The following is a 26,814-nucleotide window of genomic DNA, read 5'->3' on the forward strand; positions in this document are numbered from 1 at the left end:
AATATTTCCAAAGGTAAATAGGCGTTATTTCTTTTATGTAAACGTTATAAGAAAAAGCAGTCAACGACTTCAAATTTGGACAAATTGCTTATAATTTGTTTACAATTAGACTGCGGGTTTTTTAATATTTTTGTGAACGTAGCTAAAGAAATGGAACGTAAATAGAAATTTGTTTCACTTGCTAAATACTATAATCTGTAAATACCGTACTCTGAATGTTTTAGTACATTATCTATATGCATTGTATGCATTTTTGCATCTTCAAATTTTTCATATATACGTAAAAGCTACAGTCTAATTATAATGTAATACTATATGTATGTACTAAATTAATCACAAAAGTATTATAAAATTTCTGTAAATAATGACTATATCGTAGATAATATATTAAACGTATGTAAACTGTATTTGCATATTTGCTGATTTATTTACTTTATGTGCATAAATGTCTTTATTGTATAATTATCGCCCACAAATATTCGCAGTTTAAATAGTCTATAATTACTTTTAATATTACAAAGAAAAGAGTAATGCGAATTAATATGCATGCATAATATAGCATAATGTAATAATAGAAATATAATTTGTACACTTTGCAAGTTTTTAATTTGTTTACTAATTTTTCAATTTCTAAACAATATTTAAAATAAACTTTTTAATCTATTGCTCAGTTTTAGAAATAATGTCATTACTTCTAATAAATATTCCAATACATCTTCCTGTTTTTATCTTAAAATCGTATAAATATTTTTTATTCCCTTAAATTGACTTAGATTGTAAAATGTATAAAGGGAAAGATTTATTTTACAACGTATAGCAAAGAGTAACTTAAAGATTTTCCGTAAAGATCACTGAGAACGTGGTTGATCCAGATTACTTCTTTCCCTTAATGTCATGAACTTAACCATTGTTATATAACATTGTTCAACACCTTGTTGGGAAATTTTATCCGAATCGATCGTCACGCTTGGCCAAATATTCCGGGAGAGCTGTCGTAATTCAGGAAATAATATCTGCAACGACACCAACAAACGATACTTAACGCGAGTGAAACTATTCGCGACGTTCTTTCTTCGACAGGCCATTGTTCTATTTGTCGCTTATCGGTTGTGTACAAGCGTGATCTTGCAATTTCCTGCGGTGAATCTAGTGTCACGGATGTTTTCCTTCGTGGTGCAGGAGGATTGACTTTGAAATCGGATCTGAAATCCTCGCTGCAGGCATTGTTACTCAAAGGCACGGATTTCACAATAATTGCTCGTCTTGCTCCTTTAAGTTCCATCAGAGGAGGTCAAGCATAAAGAATAAAAAATGGGAGGCACATGTTTTAACGATTGGTAACACGGTAAAGCTGTTATATGGTGAGGTGGTAACTAGAGAATCGCCTATAAATGCTTTTATGATTTGAAAGTTGTACATTGAATATTTTGGAAGCTTTAAAAGTGAATCGAAAATTATTTATTTATCTTTTTTGTTTCATCCTTTTTATATAAATGACATTCAAAAATTGTAAAGTTTATGAAAGTTCGTCTCTTTTTGTTCGATATGGAAATGACAAATGGATAAAGAAGACAAATAATCATTTTGACGAAAATAAATAAGTATAGTCGAGGACAAAAATAAGTGGACAGGCAGTGGAAGTACTTATGTATTAATGCAGTTTAATCCAATTACTACCTAACTTTTCTTTATTGCATATTCTTATAGCACACGTACTAATTAGTAAATAATTGAAAATAATGTTTACATTTTTGTGTAAAGAAGCCGTATTTAACGAAACTTCTTTGATATCATTTCCATTACCTGTCTGCTTATTTTTGTCCATAATTGTACATTTGAAAATAAAAGTATGTAGCATATGTATGTCAAGGAATTTCAAAATATTATTTTGAGAAATTGATTATTTTCAAATCATTTATTTGTCAAATATTTGATTGTTTCGAATAATAATTGAAGATGGAGTCAAGATAACAGTTTTTGGTACATGTGTGAGGAATACATATATCTATCTATAAATATTCACCTTTTAAAAAATTTGATGTCAAAACATTTCATCGGATTAAGAAACATAAAAGGCAGGGAAGAAAAAAAAGTACAAATCAGGGTATAAAAGATGGAGGTACCCAGATTTTGAAATTTATATATGAAAATTTCCCGTAAAAATAATTTAAAAAAAATTGCCGAAAGTACGTAATTTTACAGTAGCAATCTAATGCAACACAGAAAAATAGGTTTGTCCTCCTGGTTAAATCAAACGACGATATACTTATGTATATATATCAAATAAAATAACAAATATTAAGATAATTTATTTTTCAAATAATAATATGTATTTATATTATATATATAGTAATATACAATAATATTATAATAATGTAACAATAATATATACAAAATAAACGTTGCTTTAAGTTGCTTATGATCATATAATATATATCTACTTAAAGCAACATTTATCGTGATAACGTCCAATTCTGATTCGTATGTCTGTCAGTTTTGCAACTTTCGGTATGCGTGCTAAATACTTTTTTTACATGTTTAAGGAAACCATAATGGGATACAAAAGAATTTTTCCCGATTTTGATATAGTATTCCACAGAAATCTGATAAAGAATTTGAGTATATAAAGCCTTAAAATTTTAAATGAATATTAGTCTTATATTTTTTAAATTATTTGACGTATGCTGCATCAAACATCTGTTGCAAGTACAGCAAATACCGCTAGATTCAACGTAACACATCCATTCACTATACCAGTAAATACGAACCAGCTGGGTTCTACCGTTCTACTATTTTGCGATTTCAAACTACGTCGGCCAGTCGGTCAACGGGTAAATTTTCTGCTCCCAATACTTGACTATTGGGATATGACTGATATCTTGGACTTAATGAAAATTATGTCATCGTTGTTCCTCTGTTTTATATTTAATTTTGTACCTTATCAATATATGTAAATTTATATAATATATCAAAAATTGATATCAATTTCACGGAATTTTAATGATATTCAACAAAAGTAGATATTTTAAAAATAATGTTTTGCGAAGGTAGCAGAATGTAAATTTAAAGAAATGCAAATTTTCTATAAAAGTTACACAATTTGGCATAAATTCATTCAAACAATTTTATCAGCAAAATAATTATTGTTACTTGTGTTCAAAATTATCGTGGAACTTGGATTAAAAACAATCTCTGCAGCATCATTTACGCTTGTCCTTTAACCTCTGAGCTTGTTTTTGGGAGAGAGCTGGACTACTTAAAAATTAGATCACATCTACAACGAAATCTCATCTTACAAAAATAAAAACGTTCTATATAGCTTTCGTTACATATTTTCTTCAACACAAACTTATTAGAAATCAAATTATTATATCACTGTATTAACAAAACAACTCCAAGATAATGAAATGAAGGATATGTTCGCTAAAATATCTGAAAAGAAGAAAGAGAAATAAAACTACCCAAAAATAAATAAAAAATAATGTGTGAATGAAACTGGATTAAATTATGAGACTAACAAACATAATCATATCGAAAGTTATTTCTTCTTCAAAAGCTATAACCATCAAAAGGACACCTATAATGAAAGAAGACGAAATAATATACTTATAAAGATAAACCATTGGAACAGCGATCGAGATAGGAGATGAATAAAAAGCGAGTAAAAGGTGAATAAGTTGTTGAGTATTCTCCGCTTCGAGGAAATCGTTGAAAGTATAACAGTAGGTTTCTCAGAGTGCGCCTAAGCGCCTCGTGTCTCTTCTCCTCAATGAAGAGGATCAGTCTAAGTGTCGTTCCTCGAGTACTTCGTAGCTAGCTCCAAAGGAAAGACTCGGAGTCACAGAATTCAGCAAAACAGTGAATCATGACACGTCAAATGTTTTGTGGTAGGAAGGGGTAAATTTCCCTGTAGAGGGAATCGATGAACCAAAAGCATTTGATAAGGCTGGACAGTGTTCATTTGACTCTTCCGCCGACGAAAGGATTTTGGCTCTGATTTTGGAAAACAGTGAATACAGTGCGGTACAGAAATTTACTCGAGCGAATAAAGTTCTGATTTTTAAATAAAAAAGACAATATTTTGTGCGACAGATGAAGATGGTTGATAACTTTTAAATATTTACAAAAGTGACATTTGTAACGAGCGTATTTTTTAAATAAATCGTCGATGGATCACATTGCTTGGAAGAAGATTTACCTGTTCAAATATATAGACCGATGGTTGCATACATGAATTTTAAATGATATCTGAAGATTTCTGGATGTTCAAGGATTTCACGAACATAACGATCTTTGTTCGAGATTGTGTAAAAGAGAATAATTTCAAAGTATGAAAGGATATTGTTATTTGTCACGTTCTTTGATTTCATCGATCCTGATCAATAAATCTGAATGGATCCCTCGTGATTGATAATGCGCAATGAATAATGTGCTTACGCGTGGAACGTTACGATTCTTCGATACTGGAACCCACGGATCGTAACATGTTGAATAATTTTAAGATTCGTAGCTGACATTAAAAGCTTGTTTTCGTATTCGTGAAAACATATATTCAATGATTCATAGAAGAATCAAAGCCGTGTTAATTTTTCATAGCTCTAATTGGTCACAGATGATACCTCGTCGAAAAATTTTCATCTTTCTTTCCCTTGTGATATTTGTAACGCTGCCTTGTTATCAAAGTCGTGGTATGTCATAATAATTTACAGCGGCTATAAAAAATATTTGCAGCTTATTGTGCATATTTGCTATAGCATTTTATATTAAATAATTAGATCCAAGTATATGAAATTTCGTACCATTTGGTAGTGCTTTCATATGACTATAACAATTTGATAGAATGAGAATAAAATGTAGAATCTGATAAAAAAATAATGGTATGTGCAAATACTTTTCGTGGCCACTTAATAATAAAAGAAAGCTACATATATATTTTTACCAATGTTCATGTATTAATGTAATGTTTATGCATCGACTTCGATGTTATTACCTATAACCATGATGGGTACTCCTCCATCTTCGTATGAGAATCTAATGTCATGCTATATCTAATTACATTACAATATTGTTACATTATTTTGTTAAATAATTTGGGTTCTTCAACGAACTTTATCAAATTGTAAATTCTTTTTTCTTGCAAATTATTCTTAAGAAGAAGTTTGAAACTTAATGGAAAAAGTAGTACAAGCAGATACTCTTTTTTAAAAAGGAGATAGTAGAGGAAGCAGTTGATCAGCATTCATCTAAAGAAAAGATCATACAAACGTTTTTACGATAGGGATATGCTAATAACTACAATATTTTAATTTAATAACATAGGAAAGGATAACTTTATTCTAATATCTAAGTGTTTGAAAACATAAAGATACCTTTATTAAGCTTTTGCAGGCTTTACGCACAATTTTCTTAAGTTATATAAATAATCCATCTCTTGTATCTTCCTTTATTGAGCCCCTGATATTAAACGAATCATAAAATAATACGCGTTTACTCTACAGCAGTTAATGAATAAGTTTTTTTAATGACATAATCGAAAGATGTGCCGTAGACGGAAGTGTGTCTCGTTGCTAGAGATTAGGGTTCAGTAAGCGTGAAAGAAAAGAAAAGAAGCGGTTGAAAACGTGCATTTTTGACCGCTTTTAAGTCAACAATTGGAACGAAAAAAAAATGAATAATTCGTATTAGAAATTTTAATATCGTCCATAGATTAGAATATATAACATTCTAAACATAAATTCATTTTTATGTGATGTGTATATTTTAAATTTATAAATTTCATGGAAATCGTATATGGACAATGATGACGAACCATCAAATTACTAGAGAAATTACAATAATTTCAAAGATAACTAACTTGGGAAGGTGGTAAAATAAGTTTGTAATGGCAATAAACGATGCGCGTGCATAAGTACGTTTCATGCAATAAATATTATTTATATTCTGAAAATAACTTCGAAAATATGCGTAGAAATTTTCGTGCAGGGCGATCATTAAGTGATCCGAGTTGACCTGTTTTTGCATAATATCATAATACCTATTACGTTTCTCGATCTTACTTAATTTATTGTCAAATATTTGTTATAGCCAGGAATAATCCAAGTACTCAGAAATTAATTAGAAATAGAGAATCGTATAAGTTACCTGAAGATAAACTTTTATTCAACTACACAAAAGATCGGAAGAAAGAAAATCTTCATATAAAACAAAATGATGAAAAATGGGATGCAATACCTATACAATACCAAAAGAAAAATGGATATATACATGAATTTCCATCTGTTAATTTTACACACAATCATACAAGAGACAACAAACTACCGTAAGAGTTTAATGCTTTTTATACTTTGCAATTTTTTGTTTTAATAAAATTACGCTAATTTGTGTAGCATTACTTCTTTTAATAAAGATATTCATATAAGATATGTTAATTTTAATTACACATACATATACAAGGTGTCCGGAAAGGTAGGGATAAAATGTATACTACGTGTTAATGAGATTAAATAGGTAGAAAAAGTTCATATCAATTTATGTCTAAAAATGCTTCATTGAACAGTTATAAGCGTTCAGAAACTCTTGTTAAGTGTTTTGACAGTTATAATAAACGCTCGAAATTTCATTCTTCTACAAGAATGCACTCTATTCGTCAAATTCTTTCGAATATTCCTGCTGTTGTAGAAATAATGGTAGATGCGCATTTATGTCTGTTTACGAGTCTGTATGACGAGTCTTAGGATACCCTCAATCATTAATATTGTCAATATGTCAAGGTTCTCATCGAAAATGCAATTTGTTAATAACCATTAATAATATTGTATTGGCAGAACATACTGATCCTTTTAGTTGAGAACTTTGAAATATTGACAATCTACATATATCAATAATCTGAGAATATCCTTAAGAACAACTTTATCAGAAAGAAATCTTTGAACGCTTATGTAACTCTTCAACGAAGTACTTTCGGACATAAATTCATGTAAACTTTTTTTTAGCTACTTGATCCCATTAACACGTAGTATAAGTTCTTTTTTCTATTTTTAATAAATTTATCTATTCTTACTTATACTTATCTTCACCTTTCCGAAACCCTGTATAAAATTTTTTATACTATAAAAGAAATAATTTTTAATTATTCAGAGAATGTACATTGTTTTAGAATGTATAGTGAACAGATCTCAACGCACAAAAGATTTAAAAGAGGTGTGATACATTTGTATAACATGGTAATATGCGCCACTGGATGTAATCCTTTAGCTTATAAGGGATATGGATGCTACTGTGGTTTTTTAGGTTCAGGATATGTAATAGATGGAATAGATAGGTAAGTTCTCTATGCATAAATATTTGAATTCACGATGATATAAAAAGATGTAAACATAGATTTCAAATTACATTAGTTTAAATTACAATTTAATTATTTTTATAGATGTTGTAAAATGCATGATTGGTGCTATGATGCTACAGAATGTCCAACATTTTCAGAATACTTTGTACCATATTATTGGAGATGTTATCGCGGTTACAAACCAGTATGCGGTTAGTTTCGTAGAATACATTATTTTTATTTAAATAACTTACTTTTATTTGGAAGTATATTTTTCTCTATATCGTAGCTGTTGAACATGGAAATTGGGGAGGATCTGGATCATGTGCTCAGCGATTATGTGAATGCGATCGTTCATTCGCTGAATGTTTAAAACGTTATCCGTGTCCAACAACCAAAGCTGTATGCACTTCTTCACCTTGGAGACTAGTGCAAAATCTTTTTATGATCATGTAATATTTGGTATAGAATTGTAAAATATAAATAACTGAATTGAACATTAATTCATGATTTAATAATATTGTGTTCATACCAAAGATAAGAAGCGTACTTCAATAAGTATTGTAACATTTATTATGAAAGGTACAAATTTTTCTGTAATATCAGAAATCAACAAGACAATATATTAAGTTGTCCCAAAAGTTTCTTTCGTTCTATATAGAAATAATAGAAGTACAATATTTTTTGTTTTATATTATTTTATTGAATTATGTATGATCTACTTTGCAGTAATAGAACAAATTTCGTAGTAGTAGAACAAAATGGATCATACATAATTCAATATAATAAAACACAAAATGTTGTGCATTTATTATTTCCTTACAAAACGAAAGGAATTTTTGGGACAACCTAATACATCGAAACAGTCTTTCATTTTATCCCTATTATTTTATTAAAGAAGTAAGTATTCATTAAAATGTAAAAAAGGCATACAAATAATTTGTGTACATAGTATATGATATTATATATTCTGCAATAAAATCTTATTTACAGTAGATATATTCTCCTTTTTATTTTAGTTATTTACAACATATTTATACCTCCGGTTAAATGTACAACTCTGTTTTTATATTTTTTTGAGATATCTTTTTCAATCTATAAGTAGAAAAAGAAAATTAATAAATAAATATACGCTAACAGATGAAATTTATTAACAAAAATTATTGCAGATACCTCTACTTGTAGTTCTTTTGTTCTCTGTATAAGAAGTTGAAGAAGAGGTCGAACAGTAGTAACTTCTTGTGCACACTTTTCTCGTTTCTCTCTCACAGATTTTTGTAAAGCTATCATTTTATCAACTAAACTTAATTTTTGTTTTAATGATGAAGTTAAGACATCTACATATCTATAAAAAGAAATAAACTTTCAATTTCTTTAAAATAATATATAAATATAATGTTATTATTATAAAATATTATAAATTATTATAAAATATTATTTGGTTTACCTCGCAGAATGTTTTATGTTATGCAAGTGCTGAACTTTAGTATCCAAAATTTCAGATAAGACAACTTGAACGTTATCTAACATATTCTGATTATTTTCTAATGTAGAATTTTGTACAATACAAGACGAATCTTGTAATTGACTGAAGCTTAAGAAATTTATACTATCGTCACCTTTGAATTCATATAAACGTAATTTAAGAAATGCTTCCAGCTATAAGAAAATAATTTGTTATAGAAAATAAATTTTAATCATCACTGAAAGCATTATGTTTGTAACTAGAAAAGATAAAAACATATATACCTCAAACAACTGGTTAATAAAATCATTTCTAGTAGATGGATTATCAAGGACTGTGTACGCTTCAGTACCAGTAGCAATTCCACCTTCATGACCAGCTGCTTCTACGACTATACCAGATTCTTCTAAAGAAATATTATAATCAATATCTCCAAGTACAGCTTCTTCTACATTTCCATCACCCCAATCAATTTCACCCCCAGCTTCTAAATTAACATCGCCGAAATTTATGCCGCCATTTATATCAATTTCTCCAAAATCAATTCCCTAAATTAATGACAATAACATTTAGAAAAATTTTCCAAGTTATTTGTAACATTTTACAATGATTCACATACAACATTATCAATATCTTCGACTTTCTTCTTCTCCAAATCATCATTATCTAAGCTTATATTTAAAGGTGGTTCACTAATTGATAATGGAGCTTCGCCATAGATCCATTCATATGTAGTAGTATTTCCTTTATCTAATTAATTTATAATATTTTTAGCATAATATATGTATGACACTTTTTAAAAAATGTTTTTATTAATTTAGCATACCAACTATGTATTGTATCATAGGAACACAACCATCATCATACTGTCTACCAAGAGTATAATTAACAAAACCACAATAGAATTCTACAACTTTTTCTAATGACTTAATCTTTTTAGCAATTTTTTCATAAATTTCTGGAAGTTCTTTTACTTTTTCAGATAATTCCTGTTTAATTTGTTTTCCAGGAATACCTAGCTGCTTACAAAGTGAGTTAAATTCCGACCTAGCTGCATTTTCTGATTTTTTATGGTCTGCTTCTCTTTTTTCAAAGTCCTGGTAAAAATAGGTTATATTATTTAAAAAAATATAATAATATACAATGTACGTATAATAAATACCTACAGCTTGTATTTGTTCCAATTTCTGAATTTGTTTTTTAATACTTGGAATTTCATAATTAACATTTCTTATAAGTATCTGAGAAACTTCTGCAAGATATAAATTGTCTTTTTCATATAATCGTAATATTTCTTGCCAATCTTTCATTCTTTGTGAGCCATACCTGCCAAATACATTTTTTGTATCAGCTTCAGTTTCTTTCAATATTTCTACTATTTTCAAACAATGAAAATAATTTATATCTGAAAGAATAAAAATTAAATAATAAATGTAAATTGAATTGTGAACAGAATAAAATGTAAAATATTTATGTAGCATACATGAACCAGATAGTAATTTTGCAATTTCCTCATGAACAGGCATATCTTGTATTGCATTGTTAATTTTTTCTCTGATAGTTAAAACTTTTACATGCCAGTCCTTAGAGCAATGTCTTCTGTTTATTAACCATTCTAATAATTTTCCAATATTGATATCAATAGGAATATCCTGTTCCTAAACAAGATATAACATCAATTATAATTTAAATTATATTAAATATTACACATACTGCAAATAAGAAAGTTACTATATAAAATTATGTAAACATTAATAAATAAACTATCACATTAGAGATATTATTAGTAAATGTAATATATTTTTAATCATAAATTAATTCTATAAAGTATATGACATATAGAAATATATTCTATAAAATCTATAAAATTAAAGATTATAAGCCTTATTGTGATAAAAAATACAAGGAAATACTATTATTATACTTGCATTAAATAAATACAATATTTTTTTGTTAAAAAATAACTATTGATTATATATTCATACATTTAATGAAATAAATCGTTTTTAATAACTTATAAAAATAGATATTGAATCGGATACGTGAAAATTCAAAAATTTACCTCCATAATATAAAACTTTAATAGTTTTACTAAAATTTGTTTACGTCTCTTTCTTGGTTATGACAGCTGTTACTCTGCTTGTGTCGTGTCAGCATATTAAAGTGAATGTAACAGTAAGGTTATTTTGCCGGCTGTCTAAAAGACACGTATTTCCGTGAAAACGGAATTTAAATTGATTACTACATATTAGTATTATTGTATGTATGTAGGAATACATAATCCACATATTCCAATTGCAGATTGATAAAAATCAGCGATAGATATACTATATTTTACGCTTTTAAATGCTAAAATTACTTTTTTATAAATTAGTTAAAAAAGATAATGCATTAATTCTTCGGATACGAGGATATGCGATTTTATTTTATATGAATCCTAAGTTATGTAAAGCAAAGAGTATATATAGGAGAAATCAGAAAGTAAAGTTTATACATATTTTTCTGTTAATTGTACAAAATGCAAATTTGAGATATTCTTTATTTGTCAATCAATACATTAAGTATAATTGTAACAAGTTATATTAATATTTCAGTATGATGGGAAAAGTAATCGTAAAAAGTAACACATTCATACGTAAATGTTCTAGTTTATTGTTACACATTCACAGTAAGAAAAATGTATTTTTCATGACAGTGTTACACTGTCAATGCCAAAGTACAGTTATAACTTAAAAATTTATCATTAAAAGGGACAGTCCAATTGATTCCACATTCCCCTTATAGCTCATAATAGAGCAGGTACTTGTTAAAATGTTCTAGGTTTTATATAACTTAATTTAAATTATACACACATGAACGCGCATACACAACATCCTCATACTCCAGGAAACCACATGTTTCTGCTGCTAAATTATTTCGTATCTTTGGAGTTGTACTTTTCAGTCCAAAATAGGTATGGACACAACAAACAACTGGCCAAAGTTAACATGGCACCATAATTGGTAGAATTTGTGAAACATTAAATATGATGGTGTCCCACATTACTCTGACGGATTAGTTATTGTATTGCGAACAAAGAATGTATTATTATTTGCAGATGCACTAATGAATGTTTTAACGCTTTCTTTCTGTGAAAAAGGTCCTTAATACATACACCTGCCCCACAGATATGATCAAAATTGTAAGTGTTTCCATAACGGACCATAAGAGCACACGAGTATTCAAATCTTCTGCACGTTTACGACCTTGCGCTTCTCTTAATCGATGATGTGTTTGATAGTCTAAAATACTATTCAAATGCTTATGTACTTCTTCGGCCGAAGACTCCATCTAAAACAAAATATTTATATGACGTTTATTTTGATCTTACAAACATTTTATTTTATATTTTACATATAATATAAAAATAATTAATATATATATTACCTGTGTCATAACAGTTACATGCTCCCCAACTGGTAATTGATCTCCCACTCTGAAATCCATGTAAACAAGTTTGTGTGAAAATGTTGAGAATTCATTGCTAAAACAGGCTTTATATGCTCCTGACATTGATGCTGTAAATTGATATGAATCAAACTGTGTTTTTATTTGTTTATAAATGATTTCTGTATTCGGTGCTTCTAAAATTACATCAACATCATATTGTCCACCTGTCACAACCTAAAAAACATTTATTTGATTGAAACCACATCATCTTTATAACCTATAAAAGAATTCTTCGGAGAACATGTTAAATTTTAGTGTCAATATTGCAAAATTGCAATATGTTTGTGTTTCAATGACAAGTTGGTAATGATTACAAAATTAAATGTGGCTGACATTATTGCGTCGAAATAAACTACATATATTGCTTGTAAATTTTATTTTAATAACTACACATTACCAAAAGAAGTATCTTACTAAATAATAAATAATCTATGTACCTGGAATTCGAGCATTGCTGTTGTGTTCTGTTTGATCTCTTCGTAGAAACATTGTTTCGCATTGTCAGGTAGTTCGAAGGATAGTTCGACACCACCAGTACGTAATATGGTACCAAACAACGAGACAAGCAGCAAACAAATTGACCAGTAGTTCATTCTTCGTTAGTTTAGTGTCTTTTATAAATTATTCACATTTAAGTTCGGAAAAGATTTTAAGATACACTATTCAATTAACTGATCAAGGACCCGGCCAATATTTTAACCAAACAAGCTATTTTAACGTGGCCGGATATTACTTGTGTTAATACGACAGGAGCGCCGCTGAAACGGAATTAACTGCGGCGACGTCCAATTCGAAAAATGTTCAAATTCTTTTTAGATTACATAAAACATCTTTTAAGAAATTTAAATTAAACTTTCTGAGTAAATTTCAATTGAAAATTGAAATTAATTAAAAGTTACAATTAAAAAAAGATTTAGTGAAAAATTTGATCATACATATATAAAATATTTTATTGATTTAAAAAAATACATACGTAAAAAATGTTACTTTTTATTATAATTTTTTGACCTGTTCACGTCATTTAAAAGATATATATTTTAATTATGAAGCTATATCTCCTGTACCTTTTACTAACTCGTTTATATATCATTATTACAAGGATCCATAAATTAATGAATGTCGATGATTAATGTATAGGGTATGGGTACATAAGTTTTGTCACGTTTTTTTCACAGTATTGATAAATACACGTGCTTATGATTTAGAAGAATATTAAATAGTTTCCTCTACGTGTATTGCATGATTCTAGAAACCGGAAGTTGTTTCAAAGTGTCAATTTCTCAATACTTCTTCCTCTTTTGGAATAGACGAATAATGTTTAAATAACAATATATTGCAACTCCAATCAACATTCACATTAAGAAATTTAAACGTATAAATTTTTAAGTTTAGTCTTAGATCAAATTTTGTTACATAGATGAAATATTTTACATGTATATATTTTCATACGTAACTTATTTCCATGTATGCAATTAGAACATAGAATGATTTGCAGGTCTTGTGTATACTCCCTATCAGATAGAAAAGACTTTAATACTGCAAGGAAACACGTGTATGTGTAAAGTAGCATTTGCGTGAGGCGCCCTAAGGCCCCGCCTCCCATTCTAATATAGTCTCCTCGTCTGTCATGTTACTTATTCATGGAAGTCTGTTGCAGAACAAATCACGTGTATCGAAGGGCAAGGAGGGCGTACAAAAGAGAGGCAGAGCAGTATAAAGATTCTTTTCATTATAAAAGGAAATCAAGCGTGAAAGGATGTGAAAAAATATATGTCACCCCAAAAATTATTTCAAGCAAGTACAATAGACTGTAAAATTAAAAATATACAAAATAGGTTGCATGAAAGAATTACAAGAACTACTATAAAAAAAAGAAAAATCCCTTGAAACATTAACTATTAGTTTGTAATAATTAAATATTTAACTGTAATTGTTAAAGCTATGTCTGAAATAGATCTGATATTTTCGAGACAGAAAAATGAAATTGCGATTACGTAGATTATATTATGTAGTAAGCGGACAGTGTAGTGTATACTTGTGTAATGTAATACCATATATATATATACATACATATGTATACGTCCTATCATATAATCTAGACTCCTTGCTGGCACGGCAATAACAGTCACGAATTTTTTTATAATTCCGCATAGCATGCTTGAATGATCTTTAACGATATCTGCAAGCAGTCTTAAATTTGATGTGTTACTATGTAGATCACAAAATCAATGTGAGTTTAACCAAAGTTAAAATGTACCGGAGGTTTTCATGTAGTATTTCTGAAAATGATGAAAATAATTTCTGAAAATAATAAAGAAATGCTAACTAACATTTGGAAACTAAAATACGTAATAGGCAAAACTGATATGTATTGATATTTTGAAACACAGATATTCTTAGGATTATATTCTTAATATATTTCTATTAAAAAGTGATTATTATATGTATATATATCGATGTCTCCGTATACTCCGCATCGATTACGTGTACCATCGCTACAAATAGTCATGATTTTACATGCATATGTAATTAATTAAGTAATATTTGCATATATAATTACTTATTATTTCACATATAATTGAACGTATACGTTTCTAATGATTTATCTATATTTATTGTCTTTACTATACTTATTTATAAATAGTATTCAAAAAACAAATTTTTATAAAAAATCTTGGAGCACCTGCTCTATGTCGTACACATACACGGTTCATGAATATGTAATGACCACGTTCCGTTTAAGACTGTGTATATAAGTACATACACTATCCGTCAAAAGTTTCTGCATGTGTAAAAGACAATTAGAATTTTAGAACTTGCATTTCATTCGCATTTAACAATTTCAGTATGTGCAAAGATATTAATATCACGTATTATTTGTAACTCGCATATAGATTTAGAATAATAAGGTTTAGATAATGTAGGTTAGAAATTAGAGGTGTAGTATTAGAAATTAGGAATTATGTACATACATATATATATAATATGGCGTTACAAGGTGTGTTATATGTTTGCATACACAAAAATGCATACATAATAATAATAATAAATGTATACACAAAATTGTATATAAAATAAAAGTGTCAACTGCAAGTAATGTGTGCAAAATTGAAGAATCCTTTATCAGTAACATATGTATTCAACTTTTGAGCGATAGTGTATATACACACGTATTCGTGTATACGCGAAGAGTCAGGTTCGAAATACGAACAACATGAGGGGTTTCTCCACTACGATTAACTTCATAGGAGTGGGGGAAGAAGCACACGATCGCATCAAGCTCGCACCATGAGTTTTCGAACGACAACGGTAGGAGGCAGGTCTCTTGTACACCTATCTCGTCTCTTACTAGTATTATTTTTATCGAGAAATTTTTTTTTTGCACAGTTACAAGAAATTTATACGTGAAAACAATTTTTGTGTTTCTACCGTGAAAAACTGATAAAAAGTAACGCGCGTGAGAGAAAGAACACTTATTATTGGAGTTCAAGACAGAAGATGATGATCTGGTTTAACATAGGTCGGTGACTTGAAAAATTTTCAGGCTAGCCGTCTATAAAGTAAGTCCTTTCAGATAAAGCGAATAATCTTCATTGGAACGTCTATGTGTAGAACATATACAGTGGAAAAATATACAGAGTGTGCATAATATCTATATAAAAATATATAAAATATATAAAACAAAGTATTGGTTATAATACTTGGTGGATGAAACAAATCTCTATTTAATCCGATTATGAATTTTTAAAATTCAATCTTACTCTTATTTTGTCAAAGAAGATTCTTAATGTTTTAAGGAAAATTGAACGGAAAATGATGCATACCTTTAACAACTTTTCCATAGTTTGTTTTCTGAAATATTATCCGACGTTGGAAATATACAGTTGGATAAAACATTAAACTCAGGAACTAGGTTCTACTTCTGTAGTTACATTCATAAAAACATGATATTGCATAGAAATCTGCAGTTTAGTGATTTCTATTCTATTGGTCTTTTTTGAGTTTATTTACATGTGATTACTCAAGACAAGTAATTGTTTTTTCTACATATATCTTAATATTTAAAATAGTATTGTAGAAGAAATATTGAAAGAATTGGTTGTTGGTTTTCACGAGTTAGTACTCTTCTGATCTCTGAAATTCGTGCATTGTTTTAGCTACAATTGAATTGGTGTCACAAAGAAGCATTTTACCCACTGAATATTTCTTTGAATGTACCCGTAAGGCAATAAACGAAAGACTTTATGCCAGTATTTTGAAATATTCTGCCCAACAGCAAAATTCTTCCAGTTTATACACAAGTAATAATTATTGAAATAAAATATTAGAAATATTATTCATCGTATTTATGTTTTCGATACTCATTAAATTTATTGCTAAATTCATTATTTATTTATTTTTTATTCTACTGGTATTAATTTTTTATGTTAAAATGATACATAGTATTGAAAAAGTTTAAGAAATATTGCGATATTTTCCCGTCGTTGTGTAGTATTATTTTTGTTATCAAATTACACTTTCGGACGCAATCGATATAGGATCAGTGCCTCTACATTATATCGTGCGATATGTTTTGGAAGTTTAGAATGTAGGTTGATGGCTTTTAACAATTAATTAATATTTAGGGTGCAAACTGTAAATAATTTCGCAAAAGCATTTTGCAGAAGTATTGTGCAAAATGAAAGTAAGAAATATTTTAAAAGGTTTATGTACATAGTATATTTGTATAAAATGGAAAAATTAAAGAATCGATTCCATTTTAACATTTTTAAAAACATTCATTTTAAATATTGAATAGTTATGAATGGTTATTGATAAATTATTCTGTAAATTATTAAAATACATTTTCTGCACTTTCATATCAAAAATCAATAGTAATATTTACATAAGTTTGAAGATCGAACTAATTACCATACTTATTGTAATTTAAATAATTATTGTATATGTAATTTGTTGGCTAATGTTCATTTTAGATTGTTCGGTTAATTCTTACTAGAAAATTTATTTTAAAAAGGTTGCATATACAGAGTGATTCTAGATGAAAAAATAAATCGAATGTATACATAGAATAAAATTTTTTTATTTGAGACTTCGTCTTCGAGAAAGTCTAGTTTGAAAATTTATTTAGTATATATGAATTTGTGTAATTACCATCCGGGTGGGAGTAATCAATCAGCAGGACATTTTACATACGAAAATAAGTGAAAAATGTACAATAAAATCTTTCCATTTAAAGCTTCGTTTCCAAAAAAATTGAATTTGAACGATGTTTAGTTAAGAATAGACCTGGAATTTTCAAATCTTGTTTTTTTAAAGATGAAGCCTCCTATGAACAAATTTTGTACTACATTCTTTACTTATTTTCGTACGTAGAATAACCTCTTGTCGATTATTCGTTCCTGCCCAATCCGCAATTACCCATATTGAAATATGTATATTTTACAAATTTCAAACTCGATTTTCGCAAAAACGAAGTTTATTTAAATGTTCTTTCTAAAAATTTTACATTAAATTATGTCCATGTTTCATGTACTAAGATAGTTAAGATAACATGTACCTATATAACATTAGTAAATTTATAATCATATATTTGTTTCGTTTCATCTTACAATGCTGATTTTACGTCCTTTTTTATGATTTCTCTGCCAATTTCCATGATTAATCAAGGGTTGCGATGTTGGGTTATGCTACGAATTGCGAGTGCTGTAATGTAACGAACGTTAAATATAGTCGAATATAGCAAATAAACGAAGCAAGGTTGACGGACGCGATGCTGAAATACTCGGTTTATTAATAAATTCCTTCCAATGTTTTTAATGTACACACATACTTGGATATGCATCTAAATGTAAAAACTACAGTGACAGTATACTATCTAATCTTATACTTAACACATTGAATGCCACGGGGATCACCGGTGACCTACGCGCCAAGTAGAAATACATAATTTAGTAGAAATACATAATTTGAACAAATGTTAATAGTTATAAATCTGTTATCATTAACATCGCTACTACAATGGTGTAATGAAATTAATGCAGTATAAAACACATAAAAATAGTTTTATTTATATATGAAATATAATCTATTATGTGTGCATATTGCGATGTGTCGTATTGAAACATTCCAAACAAAGAAAGGGTGAACTAGCACAGTCTTCACAATATGTCACGACTTTTTTTACTACAGCTTTTTGTAGTTGTCCTCCTTAGCGTTTTTTAGTTTTTTTCATAACATATTTTGCAAAATCGTCGCACAGTTCTAGCCTTTCCCGACATTGTCTTTAATTTATGACGTGGTTTCCTTAGCAAGCTTTCATATGGAGAAATGGAAACCTCAATTTCGTTATCATGATATTTTGTTCACGATTTTTCCGTGTTTTGCCTTAATGAGCAATAACCCTAAGGAACATTTCGACTTGAAAAATGTCTGATGGCGATTAAGGGTCTTGACAGTAAAGTAAAAGATACTAAAGTAAGGTCCGAATAAGTATGACCGAAGGATGAATTATGGTTTGGAACAATTATTTAGCAACGCGAAGAAACAATATGAGATAATTGATAAACGAAAAAAATAAGTGATCGCACGAAATCGCACTTTAGCGCCACGGGGGTCACCGGTGACCTCAGTGAGATAAATCCATTGTAACATATTTCATATAGGTAATATTTGAACATTGTATGTATCGTGTATTAAAAAATTCATCGTGACGCTACGAGCAATCCCTGAAAAACTAGCGTGGCATTCAACGTGTTAAACATTAATTTCTTTACTCAATTATTTCATATCCATCGGTTATTATAATAAATGAACGAAATGTTTATACAATTGTTTTTTGTGATTAATATATATTAATTAATATAATATGTTTATGAGTCGTAAACGATAATTCTAGTTTCAAACAAATATTTAATAGAAATTATAAAAATCTAAAAATTTATGAAGTGATACTTGGATACATTATAAATAAATTATTATATAAAAGTATTAGAATAATTACATTAAAAAAGTCGTTCGTTTTATTCTTGTTATCATATTTGTATTTTCTGTTGTTATTATCTAATTTCCAAGCAATGGAGTAAGTATTTACAGAAAATTCTATTAAGCTGATAGGAAAGCTATCATTTACTTTGCATTCAGGTAATGATATACAGAATGCTACGAAACAGACGCCTAAGATTTTGTGAATTTATAGCAAAATTAATCTAGAAAATATATCAGTAATTAATTATCGATAGGTAATTGTTTATCTTTACTTAATACATACATATATGAAAAGAGTTGCAATACATAAAGGATAATCTAATATCAGGTTGTTTCATAATCAATACTATTTTCGGTAATACTTATTTTACGGCATTAATAGCGTAATTTGTTTTAGTTAGAATACAAATTTTTATTTATAGTAAGAATCATCTGTATCCATACATTTATTATTTCGGAGCAGTTCAGCTAAGTATGTATTCAAAAGGAAAAATGATCTGGAAACTGTATATTGTACTTAGAAAAAAGTAAAAAATATATATATAGTTGCTTTACAAATATTATCAAATCAATAAAGGTAGTAATGGATCTTGGTGCCTTAGAATTGATAAAATCGATGCTTTTTAAGCAAAACAATATACAAATAATTTGTTTATTAGAAAAGTGGCATGTTTATTATGCAACAAGCTAATACATTCATCCATTCAACTCGTAACTTACTTTACCATATAACCATGAAACGTTCGTAACAGTACTACAAATTCTCCAAAATTGTAACCAAGAAACATGAACACCAGCCATGCCAGGGAGGGGAAATACATTGTGAAATAAATTTACCGTAAGTCATAAAAGTGCGTGCTTATGGTGTTCATGCGGTTATGGTCTTATATACCAGCCTATACCTTAGTACGTTCGCACGTGAACGGAACGTTATACACGTTGTTCAATCGATCTCTTACCATCCACGTCCGATAAACTCTACTTTTCACCGTCGCGACATTTGCAAATAGACAGGTCAACGTCCTGACGTATAATTGAGAGAATCTCTTCTTTAATAATTAGCGGGCAATCCACAGCCAATGTAGATTGGAAAAAACGTGCATTTGTAACGCTTCGTTGACGACTTTTATTCTAGCCAGACTAATTTACCGCGATACACGATGCGCGTGGTATCGTTGTATAAATGGCTATATACAAGGTCCGACCAAATAACAAGTAACAGCAGGAACGATGTGATTCCTTATGTAAAAATAAGAAAAAACAATAGAATAAAATTCTTTTAATTTTCGGTGTAGTTTTCGAAAGAATCACGTTTAAAAATTTATCAAGTATACTTGAACATGGTTAATTCCGGATTGGACAGGATTAATAATAAATCGAAAATAAATCGAAAATATAGAATAAGATTTTCCCGTTTAAGGCTTCATTTTCAAGAAAATGTAGTTTGAGCATGTTTCGCTAAGAATAGGCCTAGTACATGTGTACGATAAATTTTCAAATTTGTTTTTATTTGAAATAAAGCGTCCCGAGAAAAAATTTTATTCTATGTTGAAAATGACAACGTGAGTTCGTGCTCGCCATGCATATGCAGATGCGTTAGTTATAAGAAATAGTAACTAGAAGATAATCCTAGTTACAATCGATAGATTTAATCGATAGGCTTAAGATGCTTTTTTGTTTTTATCCCTAGTTTTTGTAAGCGCATGCAATAAAGGTTTCTTTTTGGCTCAGAACGGTGTGATAGATTTATCCATTCAATAAAATAATAACTATTCTGATCCTACCTCTGAGAATAGATATAACAACATTCTACATTTTCGATTTGTTTTTGTACGTAATATGACTTCCTGTCGATTATTTAGTCTTGTTCGGTACGGAATTAGCCATGTTCAAGTATACTTGATTTTCTCGAAAACTAAACCGAAAATTAACAAATTTTATTCTTTTGTTTTTATTTTTATACAAAGAATTACATTGTGTCCGCTTTTACATGTTATTCTACCGGACCCTGTATATGTATATTACCGTTTATAAGAACACTGAATCCCTCTCTAGGTCGGTTAAGTTACTTGAATTTACATGACTCGGGTTTATGAATGTCTTGTTTATACAAGTTAGTTGAAGTCGTTTGAATTTAAGTAACCTGACTGCAAGCGGGCACATAACGAAAATGGATATCTAAAGTGGTGCATACTTAACGTCGAAGAAACTTTAGGAAAACAATATCGACAAGCATGAAATTGAAAATAACATTGTATTATTTAACAACTACTGTTTCTTTTAAATCAAAAAATAATTTCATTTCACTCGAAATTAACTTCTGGCATCTATATTCAATTAGATGTTACAATTCTTATTCTAGATATTTAAAAGCTGTTCAAATAATATTATATCCTAAGTATAAATATTTATCATAATCAGTAGGGCATAAATGCATATAGTGGTGGCGATAACTAACAATCAGATGTAATATAAAACAAGTAGGTAATATAAAAATTACCATCCCGAAAAAATTGATTATAACACTAAATTCTTTTAAAAATGTAACAATATAAATTAACCTAAAATCAAGAAGCCTCAGTCACGTGTACACAATGAAATCTTTTCTTTGTGTAGTTAAACGTGTTACCTCTGAGAATTTATACCATCTTATACTAAAGCATATACGATTCATTTTTATATGAGAGGTACCATGAAGCATCGTCGGGTTACAAAAATCTTAAACGATTTTAAACTAATTTTTCTTGTATAAACTTGAAATAAAATTTGAATTTAAGTAATTCCATTAAACTTAAAAAACGGAACTTTAATATATTTAAATTTCAATATCGATATACAGTGACGAACAAATTTGATTTTATGTAAAAGACGATACTATGACTAATTTTTCAAGTGATCGGTAAAGATTAGGTAATAGTAAAGATTAGGTAACGTCTGATTAACGAAATGTAATAGTTCATTTTCATTAACATTAATAATGTGCAGAATATTTTATAATAATTGTGTTTTGAAACAATGTTTACAGTTTTGCACGTTTCGTCAGAAACTTTTATGATAGCACGTAAATGTCAGGGAAACGAAACTGTCAATAAGCACTGATTGTCCACTGTTTCACAGTCAACTGTTCCACACCATTGTTAGATTACTTTTCAGTTTGATATGCTTAATCCAAGATGAAGCCACTTAGTGGAGATAAAAAGAACAGTATTATTTGTTTGTGTGATAAAGATCTGTCGTTGCGGCAAATTGCAGAGAAATGGGGTGTCAGTCATACGATAGTTGCAAGAATAAGAAAAAAGTATGTTAGTGCACCAATTTCTTCACAAAACGATAGACCGCGACTTATTTCGGATAGAGCAGTACGTGAAATTGCACACTGTATTCGGTCGGATAGTTACAAAACACCAAAAATTGCTGCTCAGGAAATCGAAATAAGTGCTAGCGAATGGACCATTCGTCGTTCTTTAAAGAGAATTGGTTTACGAGCGAAGGAAAAAGAAAGTAAACCATCTCTTTCAAACAAAAATATTAAATTACGAAAACAATTTGTGGACACATACAAAGAATGGACGGCCGAAGATTGGAAAAGAGTTATATGGAGTGACGAAACAAAAATTAACAGATTCGAATCTGACAGAAGGTCCTGGTATTGGATTTCATCCGAGAATAATGATCAACCAGGTGGTATAAAACAAACTATGAAGTTTGGAGGTGGCTCAATTATGTGTTGGGGTTGCTTTACTCACAGAGGTGTTGGTCCCTTAGTTCGAATCGAAGGCATGTGTTGGGATTGCTTTACTCACAGAGGTGTTGGTCCCTTAGTTCGAATCGAAGGTATAATACGAAAAGAGCATTATTTGACCATTCTACAAAGTAATTTACCTTCTGTAGTTAATTCTATTGGATATAATGAACGTGAAGTAGTATTTCAACAAGGCGGGGATCCTAAGCATACTGCAAAAGTAGTTAAAACCTGGCTAGAAAATCAAAATTTTTCTGTGATGAAGTGACCAGCACAAAGTCCGGATACGAATCCGATCGAAAATTTGTGGTCCACCGTGAAAAAAAGGCTGGAAAAATATAATAATCCACCTTCGGGTGTTCATGAATTATGGGAAAAATTTAATTGACAGTATGCCTCGTAGATTAAAAGCATTAAAAAAAAGTAAAGAAAAGTGGACGAAATACTAGGTTGAAACCTTAATTCGACGAGTATAATTAAAGTGCAAAACTGTAAACATGGTTTAAGATGTCCATTTTTGTAAAATGTTCTGTACATTATTAATGTTAATGAAAATGAACTATTACATTTCGTTAATCAGACGCAGCTTGTAGTTACCGTTATCTAATCTTTACCGTTCACTTGAAAAATTAGTCGTATTATCGCCTTTTATATAAAATCAGCGGAGTGTGTTTACACTTTTGCTCGTCACTGTATAAACCATATAATGTCCGATTCTTTTATTCACAATATTTTAATTAAATGGTCAAAAATAGACACATATCTGAGTATCTTTGAACAGCAGTTGGATTCCTAAATCTGTACTTTCATTAGTTCTTTCGAGGCAGAGAATTGTATCAAGTTTGTTGATTCAGAAGTGTGAACACTGCAATTCGCGACTTTATTCTTTCAAGGTTACCGTTTTCAAGTTCATCAGTTTCTTCAGCAAGAATACATATCTTTTTATACGCTCATAAATGCAAATTTTGATTTTTTATAAGAAATTATTAAAATTATTAATAATAGTGTTTGTAATATCTTGTCTAAAAATAATTAATTTAAAAGATATTTGAATTAGAAGTTTGTACTTATTACGTATGTAAAATGAGAAATGACGTAGAGCTTTTCTTATATTTATGTTTTTCTTGCATTTCATAGGATAAATTTAGCAAAATTAAAATATAATTTAACTCATATAGTTAAAATAAACGGAGCAAAAATACAAGCAATTATTTTCAAACACAGATATCTGCATTTATATTTCTTATAAAGAAGGAAAAAATTACAATGTTTGTCGTCTTGAACTAATTAATTTAGTTCTGACAGAATTTTTTGTACCGACCGGAGTAACTATAATATTAACAAATTCATGAAAAGATAAATAAAACGCAGTGCATGCGAGGTTCTTCTGTACGTTTTTTAATTAGTATTCGATCAGCTGCGGTATTTGCTGCTGTCGCGTCGCTATTATTTAGCACTGCTGCAATCGATGCAGCTGTTACCATCCACGTTACTGTGCTTCCATTTATGCGGCAATTATTGCATTCCGTAATAATACTATTACTGAATAAGTACTGTTTTTGTAGGTGTTGTACGTTTTATTTAACTTAGTAGTTTTATGGAGATTTTTAAGGACGGCGTTGTTCACTGTGTGGGAAAATTTTTTATTTTCTATTAGGTGTTACTGATACATAGCTGTATTAGTATTCCTATAGTTGTATATGTTTTATTGACCCGATTATGAAAAATTTTGGAGCTATTAATGGAAATGTTCTAACACTTCTAGAAAATCGTGACACGTCGTATTTGCGATTAAACATTAAAGTACGGATGTTCCTGCAAATACATCTTGTAGAAAATAGATAATATGTATAGTGGAACTTAAAAATCTTGATTATTTTACACATTTTGCATATTTTGTGTATTTTATATGTATTTTTTAAAAATATATATAAAAGAACATATTTTGTATCCATTTATCGCATTTATTTTCCTAACAAATTCACCAAGTGTGAGAACATACGTAAATATTATATATATTATCGAATAATTGCACTTTCATGTGTAAATATGAAATACATATAGCTGTTTCAAACGATATTTAATTTGAATAATATTAAGTAAATAATGCGTGCAAATAATAATTGGAAGGTCTTTATTATATCTTTCAATTTTTTTTTCATATCAATATCTCAATTAGTTTAAAAAATACAACAATTTGTAGAAAAATATTCTTATATTTTCTGAAAATAACTCCGATATCAAGTTATTATATTATATATTCATAATAAAAATATACTATAGTTAATGTTTTAATAATGATACTACTATGCTGTATTTCTTCTGTTTGATTTTTCTTTTCGGGTTCAATGGCCTTAAAAAAGGAACTTAGTTGGCTCAGTTTACAGCAAATAGAACTCTTAACCTAATTCGCAATTAAAAACTAACGACTAAACTAAGACTAAAACTATCGTCTATTGTCTTGCTGTCCCGTTGCAGCTGTTTTCTCTTGCTCCTCTCTATACTACTGTACTATAGTTGTTCTAGCATTTTAAAACATTCTATATTTTACTATTAATCACTTCTTGCAATTGTTATAAGCATTATTGCATTGTATTGGATATTGTCCCTAGCCAAAAAAATCACATACTTGAAAGATAAAACAGCAAGATGTACATATGGCAAAAGGAATTCCTAACATACTGCTATTTCCAATTTTTAAAGTTGATCATCAGAGAAAAGATATTGTATTTCCATATATATGAAGAACTTTGGAAGAACTCTGTCTCTATATTTATAAACACTATAATTCATTCAAGCGTCTGAATTCAAACAACTTTATCAGTGTGAACCTGGTATTTACGTGTTTTGAAATATTCCTACAAGTTTCTATGATGGTTCTCATTAGTTAAGTCACTCGAGTTCAGGTTGCTTGTGTTCGAGTACTTAATACTACTTAATATTAATTGCGTAATTAATACTAATACTACCTTGCTAATACGAACTTATTATTATCTTGCTTGACTTGAAATACGATCTCGAATGAAGCTAAAGTTCTTTCAAATACATATGTCTTGACTTGAAAGGAATAACGGTTGCTATACATCGTGGACCTAAGTTTATGGCGCAAGCGAAGTCAAAGAAGACCCTATGACTCAAAATAAGACGAAAATTAAGGATAATAAAATTACGTTGTAGGTCTAATATTTTAAAAGATCGAGTTTGAAAATTCAAATTAAATTTTAAAATTTATCGATTATACGTGTATTGGGATAATTCTTGACTTATCTAAAAAAATTCGAATCAATGTATTCAACTTATTATCTCATGTAGAAATCTCCTATCAATTGTCCACTCCTGTCAAATTAAGAACTAGTCTCAAAGTAGAGAAATTTCCAAATTCTCTGAAGTAAAGGCTCTTGCTCAATTTTGTTATTCTCACTTTTACCTTATTTCGAATCATAGACTTTCCCTGACTTTACTTATATCATAAATCTAGCGTCACAATGCGTAACATACTGTTATTTCTTGTTTAATTAGTTTTATGTTTGATACAATTGATTGTACAAACACAAACTTCAGGTCAAGTGACTTGGATTCGACTAACTTAACTAATACAAACGAGACATGATGTACTTGACTCATTTTCAATGCCAATACGTATACCATATATGCATGTAGAATGTACACGTGCACCATTTTGCACGCACGTTAAGAGCATTGGTATCGATTCTCGAAACGCTGGTACACTGGCTAGAAAGAGAAACATGCAACGTGCCGCTATTATTAGACACTGCAGACGGCGAGATTCAGGACTTCTCCCCCCCCCCC

At 29.2% G+C, this 26,814-nt stretch overlaps 4 protein-coding genes across 9 annotated transcripts in view; 2 read left to right on the forward strand and 2 right to left on the reverse strand.

The window, feature by feature from the left end:
- The first annotated feature begins 3,054 nt into the window (after positions 1 to 3,054).
- Positions 3,055 to 8,120, forward strand: LOC100743873. The gene is made up of 5 exons (XM_012390171.3): positions 3,055 to 4,688; positions 6,085 to 6,319; positions 7,157 to 7,321; positions 7,427 to 7,536; positions 7,614 to 8,120. Exons 1-5 carry the CDS (start codon positions 4,556 to 4,558, stop codon positions 7,778 to 7,780), a joined length of 810 nt encoding a protein of 269 aa, XP_012245594.2. The 5' UTR covers positions 3,055 to 4,555; the 3' UTR covers positions 7,781 to 8,120.
- Positions 8,121 to 8,269: 149 nt separating this feature from the next.
- LOC100743275 (CDK5 regulatory subunit-associated protein 3) lies at positions 8,270 to 10,999 on the reverse strand. Of its 2 annotated transcripts, XM_012390186.3 has the most exons (9): positions 10,852 to 10,999; positions 10,273 to 10,447; positions 9,956 to 10,194; positions 9,616 to 9,886; positions 9,409 to 9,539; positions 9,074 to 9,337; positions 8,772 to 8,983; positions 8,498 to 8,669; positions 8,270 to 8,419 (listed from the first exon to the last, which is right to left on the reverse strand). In XM_012390186.3, the coding sequence occupies exons 1-9, from the start codon at positions 10,855 to 10,857 to the stop codon at positions 8,348 to 8,350; spliced, it is 1,542 nt and encodes a 513-aa protein (XP_012245609.1). In that variant the 5' UTR covers positions 10,858 to 10,999; the 3' UTR covers positions 8,270 to 8,347. The 2 variants fall into 2 exon arrangements, with proteins under 2 accessions (XP_012245609.1, XP_033178831.1); XM_033322940.1 differs by lacking the exons at positions 10,273 to 10,447; positions 10,852 to 10,999 and having other exon boundaries at positions 9,956 to 10,041; positions 10,116 to 10,162.
- A 418-nt stretch (positions 11,000 to 11,417) lies between these two features.
- LOC105681283 (transmembrane emp24 domain-containing protein 7) lies at positions 11,418 to 13,056 on the reverse strand. The gene is made up of 3 exons (XM_012390187.2): positions 12,716 to 13,056; positions 12,216 to 12,452; positions 11,418 to 12,119 (listed from the first exon to the last, which is right to left on the reverse strand). The coding sequence occupies exons 1-3, from the start codon at positions 12,869 to 12,871 to the stop codon at positions 11,904 to 11,906; spliced, it is 609 nt and encodes a 202-aa protein (XP_012245610.1). The 5' UTR covers positions 12,872 to 13,056; the 3' UTR covers positions 11,418 to 11,903.
- Positions 13,057 to 15,577: 2,521 nt separating this feature from the next.
- LOC100744104 overlaps positions 15,578 to 26,814 on the forward strand; it is a 108,095-nt gene continuing 96,858 nt past the window's right edge. For all 5 annotated transcript variants that reach the window (XM_012390172.3, XM_012390174.3, XM_012390175.3 and 2 more), the window contains exon 1: positions 15,578 to 15,838. The gene's annotated coding sequence lies outside the window, so the exon portion shown is untranslated. The remainder of the gene's footprint in view (positions 15,839 to 26,814) is intronic.

This window comes from Bombus impatiens, unplaced genomic scaffold (genome assembly GCF_000188095.3).
Source record: "Bombus impatiens unplaced genomic scaffold, BIMP_2.2 scf_0735, whole genome shotgun sequence".
Lineage (NCBI taxonomy): Eukaryota > Metazoa > Arthropoda > Insecta > Hymenoptera > Apidae > Bombus > Bombus impatiens.

Bases quoted from the DNA above. Each gene is read 5' to 3' on its own strand.
- LOC100743275 (XM_012390186.3), bottom strand. The intron at 10,195-10,272 runs GTATGCTACATA...TTATTCTTTCAG, and splicing joins AAAATTACTATCTGGTTCAT to ATATAAATTATTTTCATTGT. The intron at 8,984-9,073 runs GTATATATGTTT...ATTTTCTTATAG, and splicing joins TTATTAACCAGTTGTTTGAG to CTGGAAGCATTTCTTAAATT.
- LOC100743873 (XM_012390171.3), top strand. From the start codon at position 4,556: ATGATTCATAGAAGAATCAAAGCCGTGTTAATTTTTCATAGCTCTAAT. The intron at 6,320-7,156 runs GTAAGAGTTTAA...ACATTGTTTTAG, and splicing joins ACAAGAGACAACAAACTACC to AATGTATAGTGAACAGATCT. The intron at 7,537-7,613 runs GTTAGTTTCGTA...TCTATATCGTAG, and splicing joins CGGTTACAAACCAGTATGCG to CTGTTGAACATGGAAATTGG.
- LOC105681283 (XM_012390187.2), bottom strand. From the start codon at position 12,871: ATGAACTACTGGTCAATTTGTTTGCTGCTTGTCTCGTTGTTTGGTACC. The intron at 12,453-12,715 runs GTACATAGATTA...AATGTTTTTTAG, and splicing joins CAGCAATGCTCGAATTCCAG to GTTGTGACAGGTGGACAATA. The intron at 12,120-12,215 runs GTAATATATATA...ATTTTGTTTTAG, and splicing joins ATGTAACTGTTATGACACAG to ATGGAGTCTTCGGCCGAAGA.